General features: G+C 43.7%; 1 protein-coding gene across 4 annotated transcripts in view; it reads right to left on the bottom strand.

The window, feature by feature from the left end:
* camk1b (calcium/calmodulin-dependent protein kinase Ib) overlaps window positions 1-26117 on the bottom strand; it is a 32682-nt gene that overhangs the window by 5186 nt on the left and 1379 nt on the right. For 2 of the 4 annotated variants that reach the window (XM_035520410.2, XM_081705140.1), the window contains exons 2-6: window positions 21577-21681; window positions 7943-8074; window positions 3631-3705; window positions 1537-1675; window positions 543-669 (exon numbers count right to left, since the gene is read on the bottom strand). In XM_035520410.2, coding sequence (XP_035376303.1) covers window positions 543-669; window positions 1537-1675; window positions 3631-3705; window positions 7943-8074; window positions 21577-21662 — 559 coding nt within the window. In that variant the 5' untranslated portion in view covers window positions 21663-21681. Of the gene's footprint in view, window positions 1-542; window positions 670-1536; window positions 1676-3630; window positions 3706-7942; window positions 8075-21576; window positions 21682-21877; window positions 22020-26117 lie in introns of those variants that run through there. The other 2 variants (XM_081705139.1, XM_081705141.1) reach the window with 2 other exon arrangements.

Genomic DNA, 26117 nt, shown 5'->3' with positions numbered 1-26117 from the left:
TCTGAGAAAAGTGTGTGTTGCAAAACAAGTGGAGAGTCGATAGCTTCTGAGGTTCTCTGAGCGTTATGCAAACATGAAGCGAGTTTCACAGGACGGCACTCAGTTTCATCATGTCATGAGCTGAAATCGGTGTTGTGAGAAGACGGAGGAGGGGATTATTATTGCTGTGTCAGGTTATCCTGGAATTTTTTGAGTGACTTAAAACCCACCAGCAGTGCCAACTACTTCAGACCCCATCTGGGATGCTTTGGGGGGTTTCTTTTGGAATATGTCTCCGTACTAACATTTGTTTTATATTTTCTAATTAAGCTCTGCTCTGAACATTTTTTTTTTAAATTACATATGATAAGGGTGCTACTGGATAATTAACCAGCTGAGCAGGCAAATTTGTTTACAATCATGGGCTTGATGTAAATCTGCCAGCAGGGGGCGACAAGTGTTTTGATTTGCTGCAGTGTAAATGTAGCATTAACCACATTTGACTTGTATGGCCTCTACTCGAGGGACGGAGCCACGTTTACCTGTTTGTGGGCACAGCTTACCTACGTATCCAGGTGTACCGCATGCCGTGCTCATCACGCTACCTGAGCCCTCGATCTTGGACAGGCCGAAATCACTTATCATGATCTTGGAGTCCTCATCCATGCTGTAGTAAAGCAGGTTCTCTGGCTGCCACACGCACACACGCACACAGTTTGGCGAGACACTTAATTAGCTCCACCATGCACGAAGATTAATCTGTACAGCCTTCACTTCAGTGCCTGTAAACAAATGAGCTCGTTAAGCCCGGAGACTAACGAGACTAATAACTGTGACCTCAGAAACAGGGGAGGAAAACAGGCAGCAAGCTCATTAGTTACCACAGGCAGCGGTACGCTGGGAGAGAAAGGGGAAGACCATTACAAACTAACAGATGTTGCATCGGTACAGAGAACCGGGAGCTGGCTCAGAGCGTCGGTGCAACCCCTCGTTCTGTCTGGATCTTCAGAGTAAAATTCCATTCGTAGTTCACTCTTCCACAACGGTACTGAATCACACGTGAAACAATCCGTTACCCGTGGCAACCACTATTCTATGCTGCGAGGAAGTATGGCCTACTATTGGGGGCTCTGGAAATACGCTTGTAATCTTTCTAGATTCTAATCTTTTCAGGATAGAGTGACAATGGAATGAAATCCCAAGATTCCAGACCGATATACTCAAGCCACAGAGTCACATTTATTTAGGCCTGTTTATTTATCATGATGACTTTTTTTTTTAAAAACCGTCAGCACAAGACAAAACCCCCCATATTACACCCACATTTACCCACAGAGCCACACCCCCTCACACCCACTGAGCCACGCCCCATCACACCCTTTATTTACCTACAAATCCATGTCCCCTCATAACCCCATTCACCCACACAGCCTCAGTGGGTGTGAGGGGGTGTGGCTCTGTGGGTATATGTGGGTGTAATATGGGTGGTTTTGTCTTGTGCTCACAATTTCACACCTTCATTCACCCACACAGCCACGCCCCCTTTCCAGAGCTCACCTTCAGGTCTCGGTGTACAATGCCCATGTCATGCAGGTATTTCACTGCATCCAAGATTTGCCGGATGAGCTTGCTGGCGTCTTTCTCCGTATAAAATCCTTTTTCCACAATCCTGTCAAAGAGCTCTCCACCAGACACCCTGCAAACAGGAAAATATGTTATCAAAGCTGCCCTCTCCTACACCCTGACACACACACACACACACACACACACACACACACACACACACACACACTTTACACTTTCTCTAGACAGACTGCCTCACAGCATGCACCTCAAAGCCAGCTGGTGCTGTTCCATCCCTAGTTCACCACCAGGTGGAGCTCTACACATTTTCTGCAAAAGATCTGCCACCTACTACCCACAAACATATTTGGCATGGACCAAACTCCAGAGTGTGAAGCATCATAATTCTGTTTTACACAATTTGCTTTGTGTTATTTGGAAACTTAATGTCATTACATTTACAATCTGTTCTTGTGAAATAAGGCTCTAAAATTATTTAGATGGTAACGTGAAACCAAATGTACAACACATACACCACTTACTGTGGAGTGTGTATTAACCAGGAGGTCTGGAACTGGGGAGATAACACATGGAGATAAAAAGCCTGGCAGGCTAAATACTACACAGCTCGCACGGCAGTATCCACCTGTCATTTTCTCCACACCTCTCTCTCTCTTCCTCGGTCTCTTCTCCTCCATCTCTCATGCCACCCGTCTCTCTGGACACCGTGGCTTCCCACTGGGAATACTTCCCACTCTCACAACAGCTCCATTCCTCCACACAGCGGCACGACCACCAGCTCCTGGGTGTCTTTCCAGGCCTGGCCTGCACCCCCATCTAAAGCTCTGAGAACATCCTGCTAAACCAGGGAAGACCAGGGCTTCAGGGCAGCCTGGACTAATAAAGAGGAACAATCTCTCTCCCTCTCCTTCAGCTGATGGGTGGGAAGATGCAGGTGTGAACATATTCCCCAATTTTTGCTCAGTGGGCCACCTGCACGTGTGCCTGCGCCTTGATTTCTCAGCGGACGGGTTAATAGCGAGTCTCTGAGGTGTGTGTGTAATTAAAGGAACTTGACAGTCATTCCCTTCTATACTATTTCCTGTGTCCTATATACTGACACACACACACACACACACACACACACACGGTAGGAAGTGACAGACATGCATGCCAGACGGTTGTGAAAGCAGACGTTTACATTTACGGCATTTAGCAGACGCTTTTATCTGAAGCCGCTTACAATTGTGACCAAGTACAACTCGAACATTTGAGGGTTAAGGGCCTTGCTCAGGGATTCAACAGTGGCAACCTTGTGATGGTGAGGTCTGAACAACCAACAACCTTCTGATTACCAGTCCAGTACCTGAACTGTTGTGCTTCCACTGCCAAACAAAGTACATCTGCAGCCCATATTCAGACTACTGCTGTAAGCCTGTGCTGGCCCTCTTCCACAATGGAGCAGAAGATACCAGCTTCCACATAATGGGATGAAGGGGGTCCCGGGGGTGGGGGGGGGAACAGCGCCGGGCTTCGGCGTCGCGCCAGCCTGACAATTTATTTACTTTAGACATGAAAGCACTGGACAGTGAGTTGGGAGACTCTGGATTGGACGGAAGTCAGCTCTGTGGTAGGCATTTCCTGCTGCAGGTCAGCGGCATCCCAGCGGTGTCCGTCACAGAATGTATCTTTAAAGAGAGAGGCTTAGGTCACAGGTTCCGTATCCAGTCTCCTCCAGGTTACGAGCCCTTCTTGCTTCCCACACACCACATCTCCTAATCACCAGGCACTCAGTGCTGAGTAGCGACAAAAACCTTCAAAAGTCTGGATCAGGACCCCTCACCACAGACCACAGGTCTCATTTTCCTTATCTTGGGATTTTCCCCATTATGCACCATGACAATTACACACACCCACACACACACCTCAGCCTTCTGTAACAAATGCCATCAAGATTGAGATGATAAATGTGGTTTGAAACAGGGGGCTAAAAGAAGCTACTGAACTAGATCATGACATGAGTGTGTGTTCTTCAGAAGACTGACATGGGCACCCTCTGTCTCTGGCTCAAAGACGTCAGTCACTTACAGCTGCATGACAAGGTAGAGGTGTGATTTACTCTCATAGATGTCCTCCAGCGAAACGATGTTGGCATGTTTAATCCTAAAAAGAAAGAGGGAAGGAAAGACTTGTGTCAACACCGGTGCGCACACACACGCACACACACACACACACACGCACACATGCACGCACACGCACGCACGCACGCACGCACGCGGCTTCATGGAGAGTCATGTCTTCAGAAAGTACCTCCAACATTAAGGAAATTTAGAAGAAAAAAAAAAAGAAAAAAAAAAAAAGAAAAAAAAAAAAGAAAGAAAAAAAAAAAAAAAAAAACGGCCAAAAGGAGCACCTCTCTCAGTAAACATGACCGAACACTCATGCAGGCTCAACCATTACATACAGCAAACAACTCCAGTTTGGTTCACCAATTTATTTGTGTTTGTAAACACCTTGAGAGAATTGTTTTTTTAAACTGGGACTCAAACACACAGTCTCCGAGTAATTGCACTGAGGCTTTAAAAAAAAATTTGTTATGAATTAGCCCTTCATACAGTATTTGAAATAAAAAAAAATAAGATGAAACATGGTTTACTATAATGGTATTTACATCTGTGTTAGAACAAACATATTAATCAATGCTCCCTGTGCTCCCCCCCCCCAATCCAACCACACAATATCAGGGGGATGTTAATGATTGGAAAGGTTTACAGCCTGATAAAGTGGTCATGATGTTTAGGTACCAACTCCCTCATGCTCTGCCGCATCTGGAACGCAGCTGTTCTCGGCTGTCTGCTTTTCTGCTTCTTTCAGGGGTTATTTCCCCCCCCCCAAGCCTCGTCTTCAGTAAGTAAGATTCATGCCCAGCCGATTCACCCTGCCAAGAACACTCTACTTTAAAGCCCTGAGAACTCCACCATCATCATCTTGTGGGGAGCTGGAACACCCTGCGCTGAGCGTGGAGGCAGTGGGCTGGTCAGAACACTCTGGTGAACTTCACAGTTCAGCCTTCTCTTCCTGATGATGTAATCAGAAAAAGAGCAACAAACAAGTTCTACTAGACGGCACACATAGTGCTCCACAGCAGAAGCCCTCCCCCACCAATCTCTCTCTCACACACACACACACGTTAATTTTTATTTCATCTCTCCCCAAGACTTTGTCCCCCAAAGAGGCTTTTTTATGTGTTTGTTAGCAAAACTGCAGCTGTGACATTTCTGGTCCTCATATTGAGAAATAACAGCAGCAGACAACAGGATGTAAACGACCTTTAGACTAGAACACAAAACCGAGACTCACCTTTAGACCGTCATCTAGTATTATGGAGCCTGAACTAATGACACGGTTCTCCCAAATGTGGTGAGATGGAGCAGTATTAAAATAACTGAGGTTTTTATATTCAGCACTGAGACTCAAATTAAAACAATGACTAGAAGGTTAACATGTAGGAGTATTGAAATGCTGGGAGTACTGAGTGAGTATTGTTTTAGTACTGATCTTTGTTCTGAGTTCTTAAAACGAACGGCTGAGGGTAGCTAGCTCTGACAGCAAAGGGTCCTAACGGATCTGACAAACCAGTGTCCAACCGTGTGCCTGTACAGCTCACACTATAATAGGTAAGAACAGAGACAAGAAATTGGGGTAAAACAAAGGTAGTCTGGCACCTACCATACCCAAACGTTCCAGTCAATTTTCTAACAACCAGTTTTGAGTGTTTGCCATCATACCTGTGCAAAAAAGGCACCAGGCTGGACAGAATAGCTTTGGGATGCAGAGGCAGCTCTGTAATCACGATGGTCATAGCAAGGACCAGTCGGAGACTGTCGAGAGCAGGAGGAGACCAGGGCAGGAGGCCTGGTCCTGAGGATCCATTCCTCCGTCTACTGCTTTCCCGGGTTCGACACACTCTAATTACAAACCAATTACCTCTACCATTTGTGAACTGGATCGAGTGTGTTTAAGCACTGAAAACATCTGTAGAGGGCACTGGGTTCACGGTGAGGCGTTGAGGAAACACTGACCTACAAGAAGACACCATTCTAAAAAAAGTCATTTAAACCGCTTCACATGCAGTCAAGTTCCTCCTTTATTCAGTGAATGGGGACTCGAACAGAATGTTCGAGTGATCTGGGTTCCTGTATGACGTCATCCCCCTCCTCCGTTCCTCTCCTGTCAATAGACCCCCCTCCTTTCTGGGCCTCCTATTCACCTGCTAGTATGTGAGTGCATGTGTGAGCAAGCGAGAGTGAGAAAGACATGCGTGGGCTCTAACTGGGCTGCGTGGTGGATTCCCACACACACACACACACGATTGAGATGCTGAAGTGATTCATTCCCTGTTCACTTGCTCTGACTCGCTCTCGGACATCCCCTGCCATCAAAGCTGCGGTCGCCTCCCGCACAAGACACTGACCTTGGTGCCACTTGCCCACGTCTTCACCTCCTTCACGGTCCCTCCTCCACCTCCACCCCCACCCCTCCCTGGACAGCACTACACAGGAGGCAGCCACTGGAGCAGAAAGGAATAATGGCCCTTACTGGCACAAGCTGTTTGACAGGTATCCCCACCTCCCCGAGACACTACACCGCTACGCCCCACACTCCCAGACGGTAACCCTCTACCCATCGTTAAAAAAAAAAAAAAAAAAAAAAGTGTAAAAGAATGAGAGGAAAAAGAGCAAGTTAGTGCCCTTAACAAATAAAAGCTTCAAACTGTCTTCTCTGTACATAGAGCTCAGGCGGATCCTGATTCGCTCTAAAGTGACATTTCCTGGATAGCAGATTTTAGAGATAACAGACATGAAGAAGCAGAATGGGGTGGTGAGGAGAACAACGCTTGTTCAAGTATGTTTGTTCTGCTCCGTGACAGGTCATTCATGGCTCTGGGAGCTTGAACAAACCACACGAGAAGATTAACCAAGGGCTCTTGGGCTGGTTCTTTCACTTCCTTAAAGATCATAACCAGACCATCATGGTCTAGCAAGCTTCAGGAATGGAGGTGGTTCATCTCGCCATTTCCAGTCTGCTCTGAAGATGTTTTGTGGAATGTGTTGCGCCTTAAGCGTCCCACACAGAACTTGATGTCATAACGCAGTAATGTGTTGGTGGTCAGATGCCAACCAGACAGGTTCTAGAAATCTCATGAATGTCTCTCCACAAAGCTCTAGAGTACCTCTACATTTTGGCAAGAGATCTACCACTCCAAAGAATGTTTATTTAAAAGCTTATGACTGAGTCCGGGTGTCTGAATGAATTAATCCAAAAATCTGGCACTGTTTATGTTTCCAGCCTATAATCCAATGTAATCCAAAACTCAACAGAAAGAATATCTTGGTCTAAATGTACATTTGTTTAGACTGTCCAAGTGTAAGAATATCATACACCGTGTATGTGGGGTGTATATGGAGTACGTGTGTGTATGTAAGTGCCATACTGCTAAATAGATCAAAAGAGGTTCTGGATAAGAGTGTCTGCCAAACGACGTAAACGAAATGACAAATTTATCTGAAGATTACTTAGGAGATCACAACGCCATCACCCTCTGAGATAACATTTCAACCATTAAGCAAAAAATAAGCTCCATCTTCTCTCCTTTTTAGGTGATGCAATACCTTACTTCCATCAATGTGCAAGATGCAACAAGACTGCACAAAGATTAAATATACATGAGGAGACATCTGTCACAACCTGCAAAAGTCAGGAAAAATCACCCAGAATGCAGGCCTGTGAAATAGGTTAGGCCGCACTTAGTTTAAAATCAAAAGAGGCAGGTTGGGGCGGAGTCAGGCAGACTGGGGAGGGGTAGAGACATGGATGCAGCTTCCTTTTAGCCAACAAACACGTTAGAATTTAAACCACTATAGTTTGGTGAAGTGTACAAGGCTTCATGTTGCAAACACACTAACTCTTGGCACATAATCAGGCCAGAGCAAGTTAGGGTACTGCTGTAAGCATAAGAGAAACAACAAAAAAATGAATAGTTAAAAGACCCACTCACACACTCCCATATGTGTGAATGTGACAAAGTTTGCATATGTGAGAATGTGTGTGTGTGTGTGTGTGTGTGTGTGTGTGTGCGCGCGCGCGTTTTTGCACTTGCACACACATCTCCTAGTAAATGTATTCTGTTGGCCAGATTCTGTATATACATCTGTTTAAGGCATATGGTGGCGTGTGTGTATGCACGTGTGTGCGTCTGTGTGCACATGTGTGCAGGAGTGTGAGTATGTGTAAAATTCTGCACGAGTCCTAGTGTATGTGTGAGAAAAACGTATGAATGCATATGCATGAGTGTGTGGTGTGTATGCATGCAGTAAACAGCAGATGAGTGCAGGCTCACTTGTGCAGAACGGCAATCTCATTTTCAATGCTGTTCTCTTTTCCTTCCAGTGCTTTCTTGGGAATACACTTTATCGCCACCAACTTCCTCGTTCTCTTCTCCTCTGCAAGCACCACCTCAGAGAATGCCCCACTGCAAAACACAAACACACACACACACACACACACACACACACGCGCGCTTACTTTTAGTCTGACAAATGAGTAACCAATGAAAGATTCAAATGAACATTGAACAATGAAACAATGAAAAAAATAAAAATAAAAAAATAATTCTGTCAAACAGTTTTTTTTGTCAGAGGATTAAGTGTCTGTATGGTGACGGACAGAAGCAGCTGTTTGCACCAGCAGAAAAAGTTGAAGCTAAACACCACAGCACAGCAGATCTGTTGCGTGTACTCAGGAAGAGTCGCTGTCCATCTGCCCACTAAAACCACAACCACAAAGTCTTCACTCTCCATGAGAAGCACCAGAGTGGTTCTTTAGAAACAAGAGGTCTGTTGGAGTTCTGCTTGCACATTAAGTAGTAGGTAAACTACTTTATATGTATGGGTTTGTCTTTGCGTGCGTACATGTACGAGAGTGTGTGTGTGCGCACGTGTGTATGTAGAGGCTGCTGTATGGTGAGTAAAGACTCATACTAGTGATGACTACTAAACACCTTTAACCTACTCAAGGAGTTAGACGTGTGATGTGCAGGCCTGCTCCCCACTCTAACCCATAATGGCATTTACACGCAATGCACAAGTGCATCAGCAGACATGGCTAGGCTCTGTTCACAGCCTATCAGAACACACGGCTGGAGGTGCCTGAAGTTCATTAGGTGCTTATAGCCACATATCAGGAAAGCAGTAAAGGGGTCACCTTCTCCCTCTCCCTCTCTCACACACAAACATACGTGCATGCCCATACCAAGATATCACTGGGATACATTCTTACCCGCTAAAAAAACTTGGGCTACACTGCATATCTGGTTGTAGTTGATCTGTGGTTCTCTTATACTGTATATCTGGTTGCAGATGATTGTGTGATATTAACTCTCAGCAAAGCAGAGAAACTTCTAAAATATAACAGTGAATCCTCAGCCATTTTCTACAAAGTTATGCATGACTTATAAAACAGAACATACTACTGTTGGCATTTAGACATCTGATCATTCAAAATGTTCAGTTTCTCCTCATACCAGTGAGACTGGGAGCTGAACACAAACCTAAACACCAGCCAGTGCACTCACTTAACACCCCCTAAGATAAAGTGTATCCAAACATCCTGATAGCATCAGCAAAGGGATTGGGAGAGAGAAAGAGAGATGCCAGACTATAAAGGAGAGAAAGTACATGCAAGAGAAAGATCACATTTACAGGCAGACAGAGATCAGAGCGGAGAACTGGCATCAGACTCTACTGCAAAGAGTAAACACAGGAACATCCGCCAGCTTGAGTGTATATATATGTGTGTGTGTGGGGGGGGGGTGTGTGTGTGTGTGTGTGTGTGTTTTAGCCAGGCCAATCAAGTGGTATAACTCATATCGTGAGTGGAAACTATACATCAAAGGAGAGGGGAGGAAAATACTCTGTTTAAGTTCTAGGGATGACCAAGTCTGGAATGTAGAGCAATACAGTATACATTTAGGTCTCCAAGAATGCATATTTAGACACACACAAAACACACACACACACACAAAAAAAAATTCAATCACTAACAGTAGTGCTAAAACTCTGGTGTGAGACTGGTCTACATACAGGGAACAGACAGCTACACTGGCACAGTCGAGCTGACAGTCCAGTCAGGCAAGCACAGCCTGCAGTAACGAGGAAGTGTTGGGATCCCATGGCCAGGGACGTGAGCTATGTGAACTTCGGAGAAAGCCTTGCCAGGGACTGGCACATTTGGAAGAGCTTGGGAGGAATCCCTAGAGAAGCTCCCTTTAGCCACGCCGTCTAAGCGGCCTGAGAGGGGCAAGCGCAGAAGCAGGGTGGTGAAACCCTACGAGAGGAGAACAAGGCAAAAAGTAAAAAACACCCCACAACCCACACACTTTCAATTTAAAAGGTTAATGTCTATTTCTGTGGAGAGTTCATGTCCAGACCCAGTTGCTAATGGCAACCTCCAGTGAACAAGATGCACTCCGATTACCTCTCAAAATGAGCTGCTGCACATCGATGGCTGTTTGGCGCAGGCACACGCCCGTGGACACGCGCACACACGCTCACGCATGCTGACAAGATATTGACAATGCATGATGACAAGAGACTAAACACAGCAAATGGGCAGATGCAATGGCATACACAGTCTGCAGTAACTGCAGCATTATGTAAGGGAAAGCATTGCATGGTGTCCAGTCTCCTAGGAAATGCCTGGATATCACAAATCTGCCTTGGAATCTGCTGTTCGTCAGGCTGTTCCCAGACCATTTGACGAAAACAACTGGGATTGGTCGGATCGCTCTCAAAGATCAACAGAAACTTCTGTGACGTGTCAAGGAGCTCATCTACTTGGCAGCAGGGCTATAAGGATATAACAGTTCATCCATCACTTTTAATTGGCAACCATCTCCATAGTGCTACTTTAAGCATAGAAGCCAAAACAGCACGGCACGCAGGCGCCGACCACAACTTTAATTAACCTCTGAGCGGCCAATGTAATAATGCAAAAGAGAACTCTGGGAATCTGGGCAGCTTCAGTGGCCTTCCAGAAGCTCATCTTTGTCACCCTACTTGTAAAAGTGTGACAGGGAAACTTCAGTGGATTCAAGCTGTGGTTTTACAAGTGAACACCAAGTCATCTACTAGCATACAGAGTGGAGCTACTGGAAACACTTTTTGGATGAAGATCATAACGTACAAGAAAATCACTGGTGGTTAAATGACAAAACACCTAAAGCCCAAAGAGGCTCCTTTCCAATCTGAGGTCATCATGCCCCTGTCCTCATGCAGAACGTTTATCACAGTGGGGGAGAGTTTCATATGCAAATGCAACTTGTAGACAAACACTGATTGGTCACTACCCAATGTGCAAAGTTGAATTAGAAAAGCTCTAACCAACCATTCCCTTTTCTGACCCTAGAGACTCCTGTGACAGTCCTAAACGGACATCGCGAAAAGCCGTCTGTATGCATGCAGGTCTGTGGCAGGACCAGCAGTATCACTTTACAACAACAACAAAAAAAAAAAATCACCCTTATAAAGGGTTTATGAATGGTTTATAATTATTTACATCATTTATCTGATGCTTTTTCCAAAGCGACTTACAATTATAACTGTATATAACTTGAGGAATTGAGAGCTAAGGGCCTTGTTCAGGGGCCCCAACAGTGGTAACCTGGCAGTGGTGGGGTTTAAACTGGCAACCATATACTATTCTGTTATTGGTTAATAATTAGATCATGAACACCTAATGATTAAATAAGACAAACGCACACAAGGCCAATCTCTTTGGCGCCAATGCTGTTAAACGGCTTTCTGCTGATGGCTGAGCTTCCTTACTGTCATCTCCACCATTCAGCGTTCTACCTGTCCAATATTTGTTAATAAGTCACCACATTTACCCAAGACAGGACGCTTTGTTAGTCAGAACTGATCATTTGTCTTCTATCAGGATTAATATGCAAACTCATTTCCACTTCCTTCTTCCTTCAGCAGTGACAGCACCAGCCACAGGGTCGGCACACGCGCACACATTAACGCTGCACCTGGGCCACACACACACATGGGAGTTTCCTGAAAAAGTCCCATCAAGATGCATATACCCTGCACTTTAATTTAATTCACCTCTACAGGGACCAACTCCATGCCCCCTTTTGCTTCCCCAGGCTGTTGTGTAGGATAAAGCAGTCAACTGTATTCACATGCATGTACATGAAGATGCCACCGTATAGCTCAGTGATTAAGGTACTTGACTAGTAATCAGAAGGTTGCTGCTTTAAGCGCCACCATGGTCAAGCAGCCACTGTTGGGCCCCTGAACAAGGCCGTTAACCCTCAGTTGCTTAACCCTAAAGTTGTGTTCAGAACTCGCAGTCAGAATCGTCTGTTTGGATAACAAAAACACACGTGCAGCAACCTCTCGGAGTGAAGTGGATCAGACCCTTGCCTCTGGAACAAAAAACACTTATCCTGGTTGCTCCTCTCTGTGGCTCCTTTGACACACGGGGCCATTTCTCAACCGGGTGGCTGGACCACTCTGCAGATCAGGGACCAGTCTGAATGGGCTGTCTCCAGGCACACACTAGAGGCTTATTGGACCTGAGAGCCCAGAATGCAGACACCTCCTACCCAGAATCCCTGTTCTCAAATGGCTCCGAGATCTACAATTTTCATCAGCAGAGTCTATCATAGATTTGGACTAAATGTTAATTCACACTCTACAGGCAGATTAGTTTGAGACAATTTGAGACACACACACACACACACACACACACACACACACACACACACACACACACACACACACACACACACACACACACACACACACACACACACACACACACACACACACACACACACACGACTGTGAAGCCAGATGAAGACAGCAGAGTGTTTCTCTAGCTTTGGTTCTGTGACTGTTTTACGGGTCTTCGCTGCCTGACGACGCGGGGGAGTGAGGAGCTATGCTAGTAAAAACATACACAATGCCATAGATTGGGTCCGAATTTACCCTGAAAGAGGGAGAAAGGAATCTCTGGGGGAATGTGACTGCTGACTCTGGTCCCTGTCTAAAGTCGATTGGCTATGTGCGTTGTCTTGGTTACATGTTTTGTTAGGCATTTTCTTGTATTTGTCTCTACATGTATTTGAAGTAGGCCAACCTGCACCACTGATGCATATATTTATGTATTGTATACTGGGGAGACCAACAGTTAAGACTGGGGTACCTGCTCCATTCACATGTAGGACACTGGTCTAAACACAGGTCTGCAGGCTGATGCCCATTTGGAATCTTGAAGATGAGTCATATTTTTGCTTTTTGATTCTCTAGTAGTCGTCTATGCGGATTAATATAAAAGACGAGTCAATTTTGTTATCTTTCTTCCTTTTCTTTGGCACCATCCACGTTGGATCCTCGCCCATTCTTGGCGTATTCGTTTGAACTTAAAACAAAAACAAAAAAACAACAACAACCTAGAAGCTGTTTACACTGCTCATACTTCTCTTACATGAACACAACGTACCGTAACATAACTCAAAAATGTGCCCTCCGTGCTGGCCTAGACCTTCGTCACCCTTCTTTCGTTTCTTCTGTGTTACTCGCACAGCTCGTCATGAGCTGCTGTGGGTTGCAACACACACACACACACACACAAAAAACAAAAAACAAAAAAACAACTAAACCAAAAATACTTGGCACCAGATCACATGCATTTGCCATCATTCTCCAGACAGGGCCCGTGTGCCGGAGCGTCGTTGTTCAGACTTGCAGTCATTCCGGGTCACAACACGTTCAGACACAGGGACCGTGCCACGAACATTTGCACATTACTCCCCCTCTCTCAGTCATCGCCGCCCAAAAGATTTCACCTTTTTCTTCCCCCGTCTCTTGTTCTCTCTCCATTCAGATGGAAACACTAACCAATTTCGGAATCAATTAACCAAAACTTATACACCATTATTTTTAACCCTCTGGAGTTATGGAGCAATGCCATTCTAGTTGTTGTTTGCTGTCGATATACTGAACAGAAACTAGAAGTTATGTCAGTTTTACATATTTCACATTTACAACCTGTTTTCATTTTCAGTCTTTCAAATGCTTCACTGAGTTTAAAAAAAAAAAAATATTCAAATCTGATTTTATGTGGGCTAAGAAACAGCTGAAATGTTGTTCATTTCAGTTATGTAAGCTCCCTGTAGCTCTGTAACTTCATCCAGTCAGAACAAGTGAAAGTACAGAGAACATTCTCGATTCCTCAAAAATTAAACTACTAAAATTGTCGATTTTCTCCACTACTAAAAATTGTTGATGCTTCTTATAATCCATAGAACAGTGATGCCACTGCAGTTTTACAGAAGATTGGTTGGCAGAGTAGCCAGTCCGCTAACTACGTGAGATTAATAGTCATGTTTTTTGGCAGACACGTCGAATTTGACATTTTTGGATATATGCAGTAGGCATTACAGTAAACGGACTTATATACAATCGTACTCGAATAAATTAATGAATTTAATGAATAAACAAATATCCCTTAAGGGAATCAGCTTTTGTATAATGTGGACGCATAAACTGCCCCACGTTCTGAGAAATCTAGCTACTGTTTTCAATGTGGCAGTGTACCAAAAATAATTCAGAGAATGCACTTCAGAGAATGTTTTATTTAAAACTCAGAATTTAAATATGGCAAATACACTAAAAATAGGTTTAGATGACAGACACTGTATGCAATGTAAGCAACAAATATTGATTTTTGTTAAAATAGAAAAAAATTAGTTGCTCATTTTTAGAGACCTGTCTTATATTCTCTGTTGTACATTTACTACTGATCTTTTATGAAGCAAAATGATTCCTTATCCCATTACTTGAATAATCGATGGACTAATAGATAGAATACTTGATTACGAAAGCAGTCTATTACCGCAGGCCTAGAAGTCTTGTGATTAAAAACAACCAAATTACTGTCCTTTTTGGGGTTTTATTTGGTCCATTTAAGCAATTTAACCATTATTCCCTTCATCCTGGATGAAGACCTGCATGCTGAAACGTAATGGTTGAAAAAGTGTCAAGTGTTGTTGGTTTCACTCTTTTCTATACCTTCATGAAATAGACACAAAGACATGAAGGAACAAACTATAATGCACCACCACTGTGACTGTGAATGAAATCTGTATCCATCCATCCATCCATGTATGTATGTATGTATGTATGTATGTATGTATGTATGTATGTATCCATCCATGTATGTATGTATGTATGTATGTATGTATGTATGTATGTATGTATGTATGTATGTATGTATGTATGTATGTATGTATGTATGTGTGTGTGTGTGTGTGTGTGTGTGTGTGTGTGTGTGTGTGTGTGTGTGTGTGTGTATGCATGCATGCATGCATATATTATATATATATATAATATAATGTATATATATATATATATATATATATATATATATATATATATATATATATTAAAAAAATATAATTAATATATATGTGTTTGTGTGTATGTACGCATGCATGCATGCATGCATGCATGCATGTATCTGTGCATACATAGAGATGATTCTGTTTATGGTTCAGGCACAGTTGCTAAAGAGAAATTAAAAAGTAGAGAGGGTGTCATCAGACACCACCTTGATCTGATCTTTATCTAGCCAACCCCACAAGCCAGAACCAAGAAGTAGGAAACTGGATTCATTACCCAATTCATAGAACTTTTATCATCATCGTCATCGTCCTCATTTCCACGTGGGTTTGGAATGTAACTAATCTCGCACACCTACACAACCGTTAAGATCGATTCCCAAGAATTGTTACAAAACCAAAACTGACATCAGAACAATCATGTGAACAGACATACTAAGTCAAACCCAATCTACCAATCTGTTCCATCACCTACTGCTGAGCATTACCCACTTTTTAAGATCCCTCTACATCTGTCTGTGTTAACTACGACATGAATGCTAATTTTTTGATGGGGAGCCAGAGCAGGTTCACTCCCGGTGTAGTAAACCCTCTCTACAGTGAGTCATGCACAATAAATAAATAAATAAATACTTTTTAAAAATAAAAATCAACTTTTTGCTTCACTTATTCCTGTAAACATTTCATTAGTCAAACTGCCATCTTCCACCTACAAAGGACCGATCCCCAAGCGGACTGTAGGCGGAAATACAGAAGCGATGTCAGGCCTGATACCACAGACTAAAGTCAGTTTGTACAAGATAAGGACCTGGGAGGCCAGACTCAATCCCTCCCATAGTCTCAGTCCCAGCTGTAATTTCTATGCAACAACCTCAAAGTGCTAATGAGCACCTCAGGAACAACCACATGAAAACATCACAGGGGCAGGACACGCAAGACTGGCCTTTGTAAATAATGAATCGTGCACCCCTGCACAGCAGTGGGTTGCACAATCGACACTGCATCTCAGAGGATCCCCTTCTATCGTTTGCTGATTCGCTGATATGAGGGACAGACACTGAACACTGAAGCTATTGCACCAGTTTCTTGTACATTTCTGTATCTGAACCCGTTTGTCTGGTTTGCATTCCATGACTCTATATTATAGCTGTTGCAATCAAACCCCATGTTCGGCCTCCCATCCTAGACAGGGTCGTAAGCAGATGTTTAGCAGTGTGACATACTAGTGGTCAGCGAGGGACTGGGGTCGCAGCCCCATATCAGCATGGCCACATCACACACCAACCTGACAGGAGGCAGGGGAGGGAGAGGACAAAAGGTCCAAGTGGCTTACTTGAGATCAGGCTTATGGATCGTATTTTAACAGCTTTTGAAGAGGCTTTGCGTGCGGCCATCTGAACACAGACATCTCAGCTAGTGTGACAGGAAACGTGGTAGTGTGGATGACATCAGAAAGATGAAGGGCCTGGTGTCAGTTAGAGTGAATGTCCATCACTTTTGTACGTACAAGTACCCAAAACGGTGCGTTTGTGGTGTGAAGCTTTACAGTAGTTTTAATTTGTTGTATGCAAGGGAAAGTGTGAGCAGGATGTAGGTGTGTGTGAGAAACGGGAGCAGCCTGTTAAACACTGGGAGGTGTGTATCGATGTATTATTTATCCATTCCCCCCCCCCCCCCCCCACACGCACACACCTCCTGTTGTGCAAAACAAATGATATATATCAAACGTGGAATTTCTCACTGTATTGCTGCTAATATAATACATACCAACATACCAAAGTACAAAACCTAATACCCAGGTTGTTGTTCATACCTCTGCCCTGTCCTCCTGCAAAGCATGCTGGGACTGGCCACAGGTGGCATGACTATGCAGAGGAGGTTGTGAGCTGGCACATACTGGCATGATTCTCTGCACCAAAAGCAGGATGGCGATCTCGCAAACCAAATGCGTTCCATAGACCAAAGCCATGGATGGGTGTGCCAACCCAACTGCCCAACTCTGCATGACGGACAGCACTACTTTGAGCAGACCATACAGAAAAAGGATTCCTATAATAACAAATGGCCAGCCTTTTCATAGGGTCTTGCAGGAATATTCCAGCTCAAGTTGCGCATGTCCAATCAGTCACCTTTGATCCTATTTATCACAACGAAGCCTTTTAAAGCAGCAGTAGGTAACCTGTATAAACAACTGTCATATTTTCTAAAGCGGTCACTATGTCCTGACAGTAGTACATCAGACAGATAATTGGCTCTTCATGTCCCACCTAGTCCAAAATCAGAGGCATGAAAGAGTGTGACGTAGGGTCACGCGCTGCCTGCGAGTGCCTTCTCTCGCGCGATCAAACGATCAGTGAGCAGCTTCAGAAGCGGACAGCCAAACACCGTTGGTGAGAAAGATGCTGTTCCCTCCTGTGCCAGCAGCATCTTACACGGCAAAGACAAGCAAAACTAGGACAAATGAACAAAAATCATTCAAAAAAAGAAAATCAGACCGAGCCCGAGATAAAACACCGGAGCGTCAAAACCGAGAGTTAGCAACATTAGCAACAGTGCTACGTGACGGGTAGCTTAGCCGCTAGCTGGCTAATTACAACTAGCTGTATTAATTGTGATTTTTTTTTCTTACAAAAATCAAAAGCTAAGATGGTAGTTAATGGTTACAGTAACTCTCCTTAGCGCATTTCTCATTTCACTGTGACGTTACAGTTGGACTAACGTTAGCTTGCTTCTGACATTAAGGCTAATGGTTATTATTTTATTGGAAAGTTGCCAAAATGTCTTCGGATTGGTTTGGTGTTGGTGCTGAAGTATGTACCTGTGCTCCAAGAGCTAGCCGGCTAAATGTTTGTTGCTTATTTAAAACTATTCACGAGCGTTTCTATTAGACCTTTTACTGAATATATATTGTAAATTAATTTTCATGTCTAAAAGACATGGGGCGGGGCTAGCACAGTGGTTAAGGTACTTGATATGTAATAGGAAGGTTGCCAGTTCAATTCCCACCACTGTGAAGTTACCACTGTTGAGCCCCTGAGCAAGGCCCTTAACCCTGAATTGCTCAAGTTCTTAGTCATAATTGCAAGTCGCTTTAGATAAAAGCGGCAGATAAATGTAAAGACTTACTTATGCTTGCTTGTTGACCAGCAGTGACATTTTATATAACGTGCACAGCAGCCTCCTGTCCTGGTTATGGGGCTGGAAGTGTAGTCTCTTGAATCATCAAGTACACTCATTACAATCTTCCCAACTGCAGCTTTAAAGTATATTTTGGACTAAAGGAACCCTGCTACGGTCATGTTAAAAATCACAGTCAAAATGTAATACTCCATTTCCAAGCTTTGTGAATAACCGCAGGAAAACACGGATGCAGTCAGATGAGGTCAAAATTGGCCAGCAAGTCATGTTGGGTCCCGGCTGCCTCCCAATAACTAGGCACGACTCAAAAGCTGAAGAGACTGCCTCATACCATCCAAGAGCCGAGGTATGAAACTGCAAGGAAAACTATTAGAAGATAAACCAACCAGCAGACAGAGATTATGATGTCAGTAAAACAGTATGGGGGATTTTTTTTCCTCTTTTAATTAGTCAAGAAACTGAACTACAGAAACAAGTATTCACACACCACTATCTTTGTACACTGCTGTCCCTGAAGAACTAGAAAAGAATTTGTTGGGTAATATTTTTCTCTTTTCTCTCTCTAGAGGGGAAAAAATGCATCCTCCACAAAGAACGTCTGTCTAATTTACGCAAGAGCATCCACAGTAGTTTACTTAACCAGATATTTACCCAAGACACTTATTGGCCTCTTGATAAACGAAGCTGGCAGATTAATGGCATGATAGCTGTCAGAGGAGGGGATCTTTAAGGAAAACAACACTTATCAGCCTTGAGTCTATTTACATTTGACGATCTAGTCAGAGTTTATCCAAGAGTGTTTTAACAGGATGCAATGCCACTGGCCCTGCCTATGAACAGGATGGACAGAGTGCGTAGTGTGGTGAATGTGATTTGGAGGGAAGTGAAGGGATACTGTGTCCTGTGACATAGCCCGGCACAAGAAAAAGGGCCATTGATTTTTCCAGTTCCACTTCCATTTTCTCAGTCACTTAAAGCTAGATTTATGTTGCCCATCACACTACTAAAGACTGCTCAAACCACACACACACACACACACACACACACCACTTTATAGAAGGAAAGCTTTGTGTTCAGTCAGTCATATCACCTAAAAGCAATTTTTTCTCCTTGTAAGGAAAATCAATGTGGGACGAATGAAACTCCAATTGAAATTTAATGAAGGTGTCGAGGCGTTGTGCTCCTCATTCAAATGAATTGGAAAGTGACAGAAAGCCTGGAACTGTTAAGTTCCATCGAGTTATCTGTTGTTGAGAAAGGAGGGAAGAGGACAGAACAGATTTAATGGAATAAAATAAAATGTAAATTCCAGAATCTCCTGCACAACTGCATTTGAAAACTGAAGTTCCAAGAGTCCTGGAAACTTATTCTAGGCCCTCAATTAAATCTGCTGCCTTTGAATTGACCATTTCCTGTCTCTCATACAAATAATGGTTTTCGGACAAAAAGGAGAAGTAACAGTAAAAGCAGAATATCAGCATCAACTGTAAAGGTTTTGATGAATGTGGAAAACTGTCCGCTTGTGAATGTCCATGTGAAGAAGGGCTTTCCCAGGTAACTGCCTTCACCATACATGGATGAAAAAACCTTGATTAAAAAAAATAATAATTTCAGCCAGATTAAACTGAGCTTCACAAATGCTCATATGTTCGCTAGCCAGATTATTAATAGAAAATAAAAAAAATAAAAACTTTGTTTCCATAGCAACTGTTGTAGTCCATATGGAAAGTGTCTGCTGCTGTTTCCAAGACAACCAACCCACAGTGAACTCATAGCTAAGCAATGCAGAGAGCGAGTGATCTTTCCCCAGCCGAGCCTGGACAAAAGACGGAGCTGAAACTCACATCCATGACTCTGCCTGACCTGCGCGCTTTTCCACAAGCAGAAAGAACACTTCCAGAGAAACCCACTGAAGGCCTGTGGGGCTTAAATGCCGCCTTCCTACTCGGCAGCCCGGACCGATGCAGTAACCACAGACCATTTGTTTTCCTGAGCACAGGTTAGCCTGCTGAACTAACAGTATATCAGCAGTAGCCTTCACACTGAAAATTAATTTCAGGTCTAAAAAGTATGCAACTGCAAACTTAACCCTACAAGGTCAGATGATCCTGGCTAGAGTGTTTATGACATAAAACGCTGCAAAAATCATACAGTTCACACTTCATAAATACAGGCTTGAACAGCTGAAGTCACTACAGGGAAGCTGCTATTTTCCAGAACACAGGCTTAAGCGCTCTCTCCCCTTGCCTGCCCTCTCCCAGGACCCCCCACCCCCATCCCACCAAGCAAAGCAGGACCTCGGACTACTGTCTGATAACTCACCGAGGGCCCTGGAGACTTTGCTCCACTCCAGAAAGCTCAGCTTGGGAAAACTAGGCCTACAAATCCCTAGCTGACCCCAGAGGTCAGGTCACACATCCACACACCAACCGGGACAAGGTCACCAAAGACTGGCAACATATGGTGGAAGTGGTTGATAAACCCCTTGAGAGATGGGGGGGGAGGGTAGTTTTTATATTGGCTGACAGAAAGGTCAGGCACACAGTACCCAAGTTTAGCCTTGTGGTTCCTGTATTGGAGTACATCCTGGTGAATTGCCTTTCATGAAATGGGGTTTCTGTTCCTTCTTCCTCTCTCTCTCCCCCTCTCTCTCACCCCCCCCCCCCCCTCAGAAAAAGAAAAACATCATTAAACCGCACATTAAATACAATCCCTGTTCAAGGCCTGGGCAAATAGTAAACAGAGACGGAAGTAAGCCAACCCCAATGTTTGCCACTGCATTTTAACACAATAAGGCCTAATTGTGTTGAGCAAACCAGCCATAACAATTAAAAGGAAATGGGGAACACCAAATGAGAAAGCGGAAACAAAACAACTGCATTATCCTCTGCTCCGCATCCATTACCTTTTTTGTGGATTAACTGGAAAACATCAAATACCAGCAAATGAATGCCACAACAATTTAATATTCCAAAGGGCAGGGCAGATTTTGACCACACCAAAAATGGGCTAAAATGAAGTTTGATCACATGCATTAAACTGCACATTTAAATACCCTGATAAAATCTGCAGCTAATTCTCGGTTAATGTCCCACTATTTGGCAATTTTTTACAGAGTCTTTATCATAGCATCATGTCCCAGTGTAGAATTTGGCAATTACTTAGTAAATAAAGTACCTTCAATAGCAAATTTAACAGCAGCTCAATGTATCCTGCCTGTACTTCTCACTCCCAAGATCACACTATTAATACAAGCATAATACAATTTAGAATAATATCATTTTGTAGAAGAAGAGTGCTCATTCCTGGCCGTATTTATGTCTCACTGCACTGCACGTTCGCTGAAGCAATGCTGTGGGTTAGGGTTAGCACAAATCCACTAGCTGTGCATCGTCAGTGTCCTTTATACTGGGGCTAAGACTTACGTGCCCAAAACATCTTTGAAGTCATAGATCTCCTTGATGTCGGATGTCTTCTTCTTCCAAGAGTGTCCGTCCTCACCCAAGGGCATTTTGTAACGGTCGAATATTCTGACAGAGACAGAAAGAGAGATTTCAGTCACATTTCAAGCATATTTCAGTCATGTGGGCTAGACAATACCCCCTCCTTCCCCCAACAATGGTGGCCTCATTTTAAATAGGTTAATGCAATGCTGAAAATATTAGATTTGGGGCTGTATTCAAGCTTCAGAAAAAAAAATTTGTACTAATCTGTAGACACACTTACCTGCTTTACCATATGTTCCATAAAGTCTTTTAGTGAGCAAAAAGGGAACATCAGCATATACAAGGCTTTTGTCTATTAGTGCAGCCTGCCTGTGTCTCACACACACACACGAAGTAGGAAAAGGTAGGATTCCTAGGCTCCGTCTTGCCACACAGAGGCAGTGAGGTCAATGTAGCAGCCCATCTGCCAGAAAACCATTAAGCCCATTACCAACCAGTCTCAGGCGCCAGAAGAACACCAACAAATCAGATCAAGTGGTGAGTGGGTGCCTCACCACAAACTTATATTTAACCCCCATATGGTTAAAGTCATGTTAGTCCTCCATGGGCATGTGACTACTTCATGGATTTTTGGTGGAGACAAATGTAGGGTCCGATTCAGTCACGAGGAAACACTGCCCACTGCACTGTCCCAAGACTTTTTAAAATGCAGCTTGAGCTAACTGGAAGAGGACTTGCAAAAGGAGGGATTTTTTTTTTTGGTTTTTTTGTAGTGTTTAGTTTCCTGTATGTAATTTGTTAATGTGTAGTAAAGAGGGTTGAAGTGCATGCAGGCCAGGACTCATGTTGGTAATACATTCAACACTACCAATAAAAGGCCCCTTTATGGTGGATTTATAATGTCCCTCAAAACCAGGTCATAAACAGAACTGAAGAGGAATATAAGCCCAGTCCATATTTAAGATGATATCCAATGATGGTATGTAATGTTCATATTGATTATCCAATTGATTATCTGAATACATATCATTGTATAATTTGATCATGTACACTAGTAGCAGGGAGGAATGCTGAATGCTGAAGTGTTTCCTCCTGCTCCTAGCAACCAAGCAGTGGTTAATATGGCAGAAATTAACTAATCATTGCTCGAGCTGATCAACGTTATCACGGTCACTCAACGTTCTGAGGACAATTGCTGTTATCAAAAGCAACCATTAAACGTTTTCAGCAGGAACCAAGCCACAAAACGCACTGACCAATCGAATTTATGGGCCGTACCATTGTGCAGCTATGATCAATAAGGAGGCGATCAATGAGCTAAAGGACAGCCACACTGGCGGCACTCTCTCCACGCAGGCGACGCCTTCCTCCCCGTCTCAGAGTGATGACCCCCTCGCGAGCTCCACAGATGAGCTCGTCAGCTGCTTTGAAACCAACTCCGGGGTTCAGAGATACTCCCATCAGTCAAAGATGACACATGGGTCTGTCTTTCTTTACATTACTCCAAAACTCAGCTCTAGATATCTGAAACGAAGAAGTGCTATACCACTCAGCTTCTGATAAGGTTGACAAGTCCCTCTGCACAGGGATATCCCAGCATTTCAAACGCAGTCAAACAAACGTGTCAAGCAGGTCTTTAATCTTAAAGAAGGGTATGAATTAGTCCCTTTTCCTTGTAGCCCCTTATGCCAGGGCCATTTGTCAGTAGCAGACTAGTACACAGGGTGGGGCAGCAGCTCAGTGCCCTGCCATGTCGGGGGTATGCGCACTGTGGCTATTTTTAGGAACCATGGCAACACCACTGCAGACAATGAACAACGACATCAGCCATCGCACACGGGGCCTTTGAAAGGCATTAATCGAAGGGCTTCTCGCACCAAAATAGCCCACTAATAACAGCCCATATTCTGGGACCCTATAGATAGAGGTGGGTGCTCTGCCAAACACTGCTTTCCTTGAGTCTCCACTGGCAGACTAACTTAGTCTAGACCTAATGATGGATTCTTTGAAAGATATCACCGACAGTTTTGACTGACTTTAGATTTAATGATGTACATTCATAAGCTATGAATGACCTACCTCCTAACCTACACATTAACTACAATGTTTCCGATTGAATCTTAATATTCCTCCCAGTGGTGATGGTGGATCTGCCGTGAAATCTTACTGTGAACTGATTTTGAAAACTGAGGGTAGGCTGCCCCTATACTGCTAACTGATGTTTCTTGTCCTTGGCTGGAGCACTTAGCCTCTCAACTGATTGTTAATAGCCTGTGATTTAAAAGTATCGAATTTAAACACCCACTGCAAAAACACATTAAGTTTTCTGCAGATGTGTTTGGTCCCCTCTGCCAGATTGAAACATCACCTCCAATAATTTCACTTTCAGTTCCCTTCCTCTGGCAGAAGAACAGCAGCAAGCAAATCCCAAATGCCACCAGCGGTCCACTATATTCATTTCCCATGGCGCCAGTTCTGAGAAGGTCTCCATGGATACCAAGGAGCGGCTTCTCTACGTGGACCCAAAATAAACGCCGGTGAAGGTGGTAGGCCGAAGTGACAGAGGCAGTCATGCTGCCATAGCAAAGCTCGCCTGCAGCTTGGCAGAGAGTGGAATTAAAACAGAGTGCTACTCTTCTGAGTGGCAGCTGACCGCAAGACGTGAAGTTTCACTTCCCTCACAGTGGCTGAAAATAAAAGCCTGATATGTTGTCTATTGTCAGACTAACCTTTACAAGTTGCTGTGGTAACAATTGGTAAGTGACAGTACATTTAGCTGCATGAGTGCTGTTTAGCATCAAGTGCACTTGAAACAGAACTGAAATACGTAGCCTCACTTGGCTATTCTGCTGTGGACATTAATGTACTGTGCTTAGTTTCAATTAAAATCCCGGAGTTTTCATCCATCTGTCATCAAGGAAACATCAGAGCTGGTTCAATAAACAGATTTCAAAACGTTATTCGAGATTTGAATGTACTGAATGAATGCACTGTATTAAGTCTAATTACGCTGTCGCTTGGAGTCATGGAAATTATTTTGACAGCTTTCTCTTATAAGAATAACTGGACGGTCTCAAATTCAAACAATATGGACCAGATATGGTACTCATTAGAACAAGCTACGGTCTTCAAATTCAAACAAATCAGATGATCGATCTCCTAACATCTCACAAAACTGTCTTGGGGAGAATATGCTTCCCAAGTAGCCTTACACGTGGAAAGCTTAAGACAGCCATCTTACTAACCAGGACAGCAAAGAACGCAACGAGCTAGAACTCTAAACCTCTAAAAGCATGATAACAATGGCATTGCCCTTTGCAGTGACAAATGCATTTTCTATTAGAACATCACATCTTTCAGAGCTGAGACTTCAGTACAGCACATGTGAGGTATATGCAGAAAAGGACTGGACTCGCTAAGACAGTCCTGAGGGCGTGCACGCAGGATGAACGATCCTAAGGGTTCAGGGTGCCACAGGTTGGTATGAACCAAGGAAACGGAAGCGACCAGAGAGACTAAGCCAAAACGTGCAGGACGGTAAAAAAAGACGACTGGCTAACCTATTCAGACACATTGTTGCAGTCGACTCCAGCATACTGCGTTCATAATATTTAGAGTTCATCACAGACAGAAGACGTAGGTACACACTGGTTTCCCATGGCTGCTCAGAAGACATGAAAACTATGACATCACAAGGAATCCTTTACCAGCACAAGAGTGCTAGTAATGACTTCAAGTTTTAAATTTACATAACAGCGATATAGTCGCTCGCGACTGAAGCAAAGGTCTGTCTTCATGTCTCCGTGTTCTGCTCTCTCCTTTCAGGTGCATTCACTTACACCCAGGAAGCCAAAAACCTCTGTTCCCACCATGGCCCATGTGATGTGCTCAGAGCACACGGCTGCCTTTGGTCAAATAGTATGCAAAGCAGGGCCGTTGCATGACCGTTGCATTTCCCCTCCCTTATTGCTGCTGTGCCAGGTCCAGAAGCAACTATACTGATCCCACTCAAGACCTTATCTGTTACAGCACACAACACATCACTCATCAGGCCCAACAAGTAATGCTGTTTCACATCCATTTCTTCTACAAGTAAACCAGACTCTCTTTTAAGTGCCTGAAGTATGATCAGACAAAGAAGGCTGGACAAATCAAGTCGCAGGTCATAAATGGATTATCATTTCCTTCACTGACCGTGTCAATGCAAGGAAGAGTTCTGTCTGTCAGCATTATATACTGTATACAAACATTTATTTATACACACAGTTCTAAACTGACTGAGGGTCACCATAATGAGCATTTTGTGCTGCTAATGACATGAAGATGTTATGCTGTGAGGAAGCAATGGTTCGTTGCTGCCTGGTTTATGATACTGGGTTATCAGTATCACACAGCCATCTGTTCCTGGTTTTTAGATACTTTCAACACACTCATGTTAAAATATGAAGCAAGCCTGTAGCAGCGGTGAGGTCTGCACAGGTTCAGAGACCGGTGTAAATGTCACAAGGGTCTGAGGAGGA

Source organism: Electrophorus electricus, chromosome 22, assembly GCF_041902795.1.
Source record: "Electrophorus electricus isolate QZ-2024a chromosome 22, ASM4190279v1, whole genome shotgun sequence".
NCBI classification, from domain to species: Eukaryota; Metazoa; Chordata; class Actinopteri; order Gymnotiformes; family Gymnotidae; genus Electrophorus; species Electrophorus electricus.
This window is presented reverse-complemented; position numbering and strand designations above follow the sequence as displayed.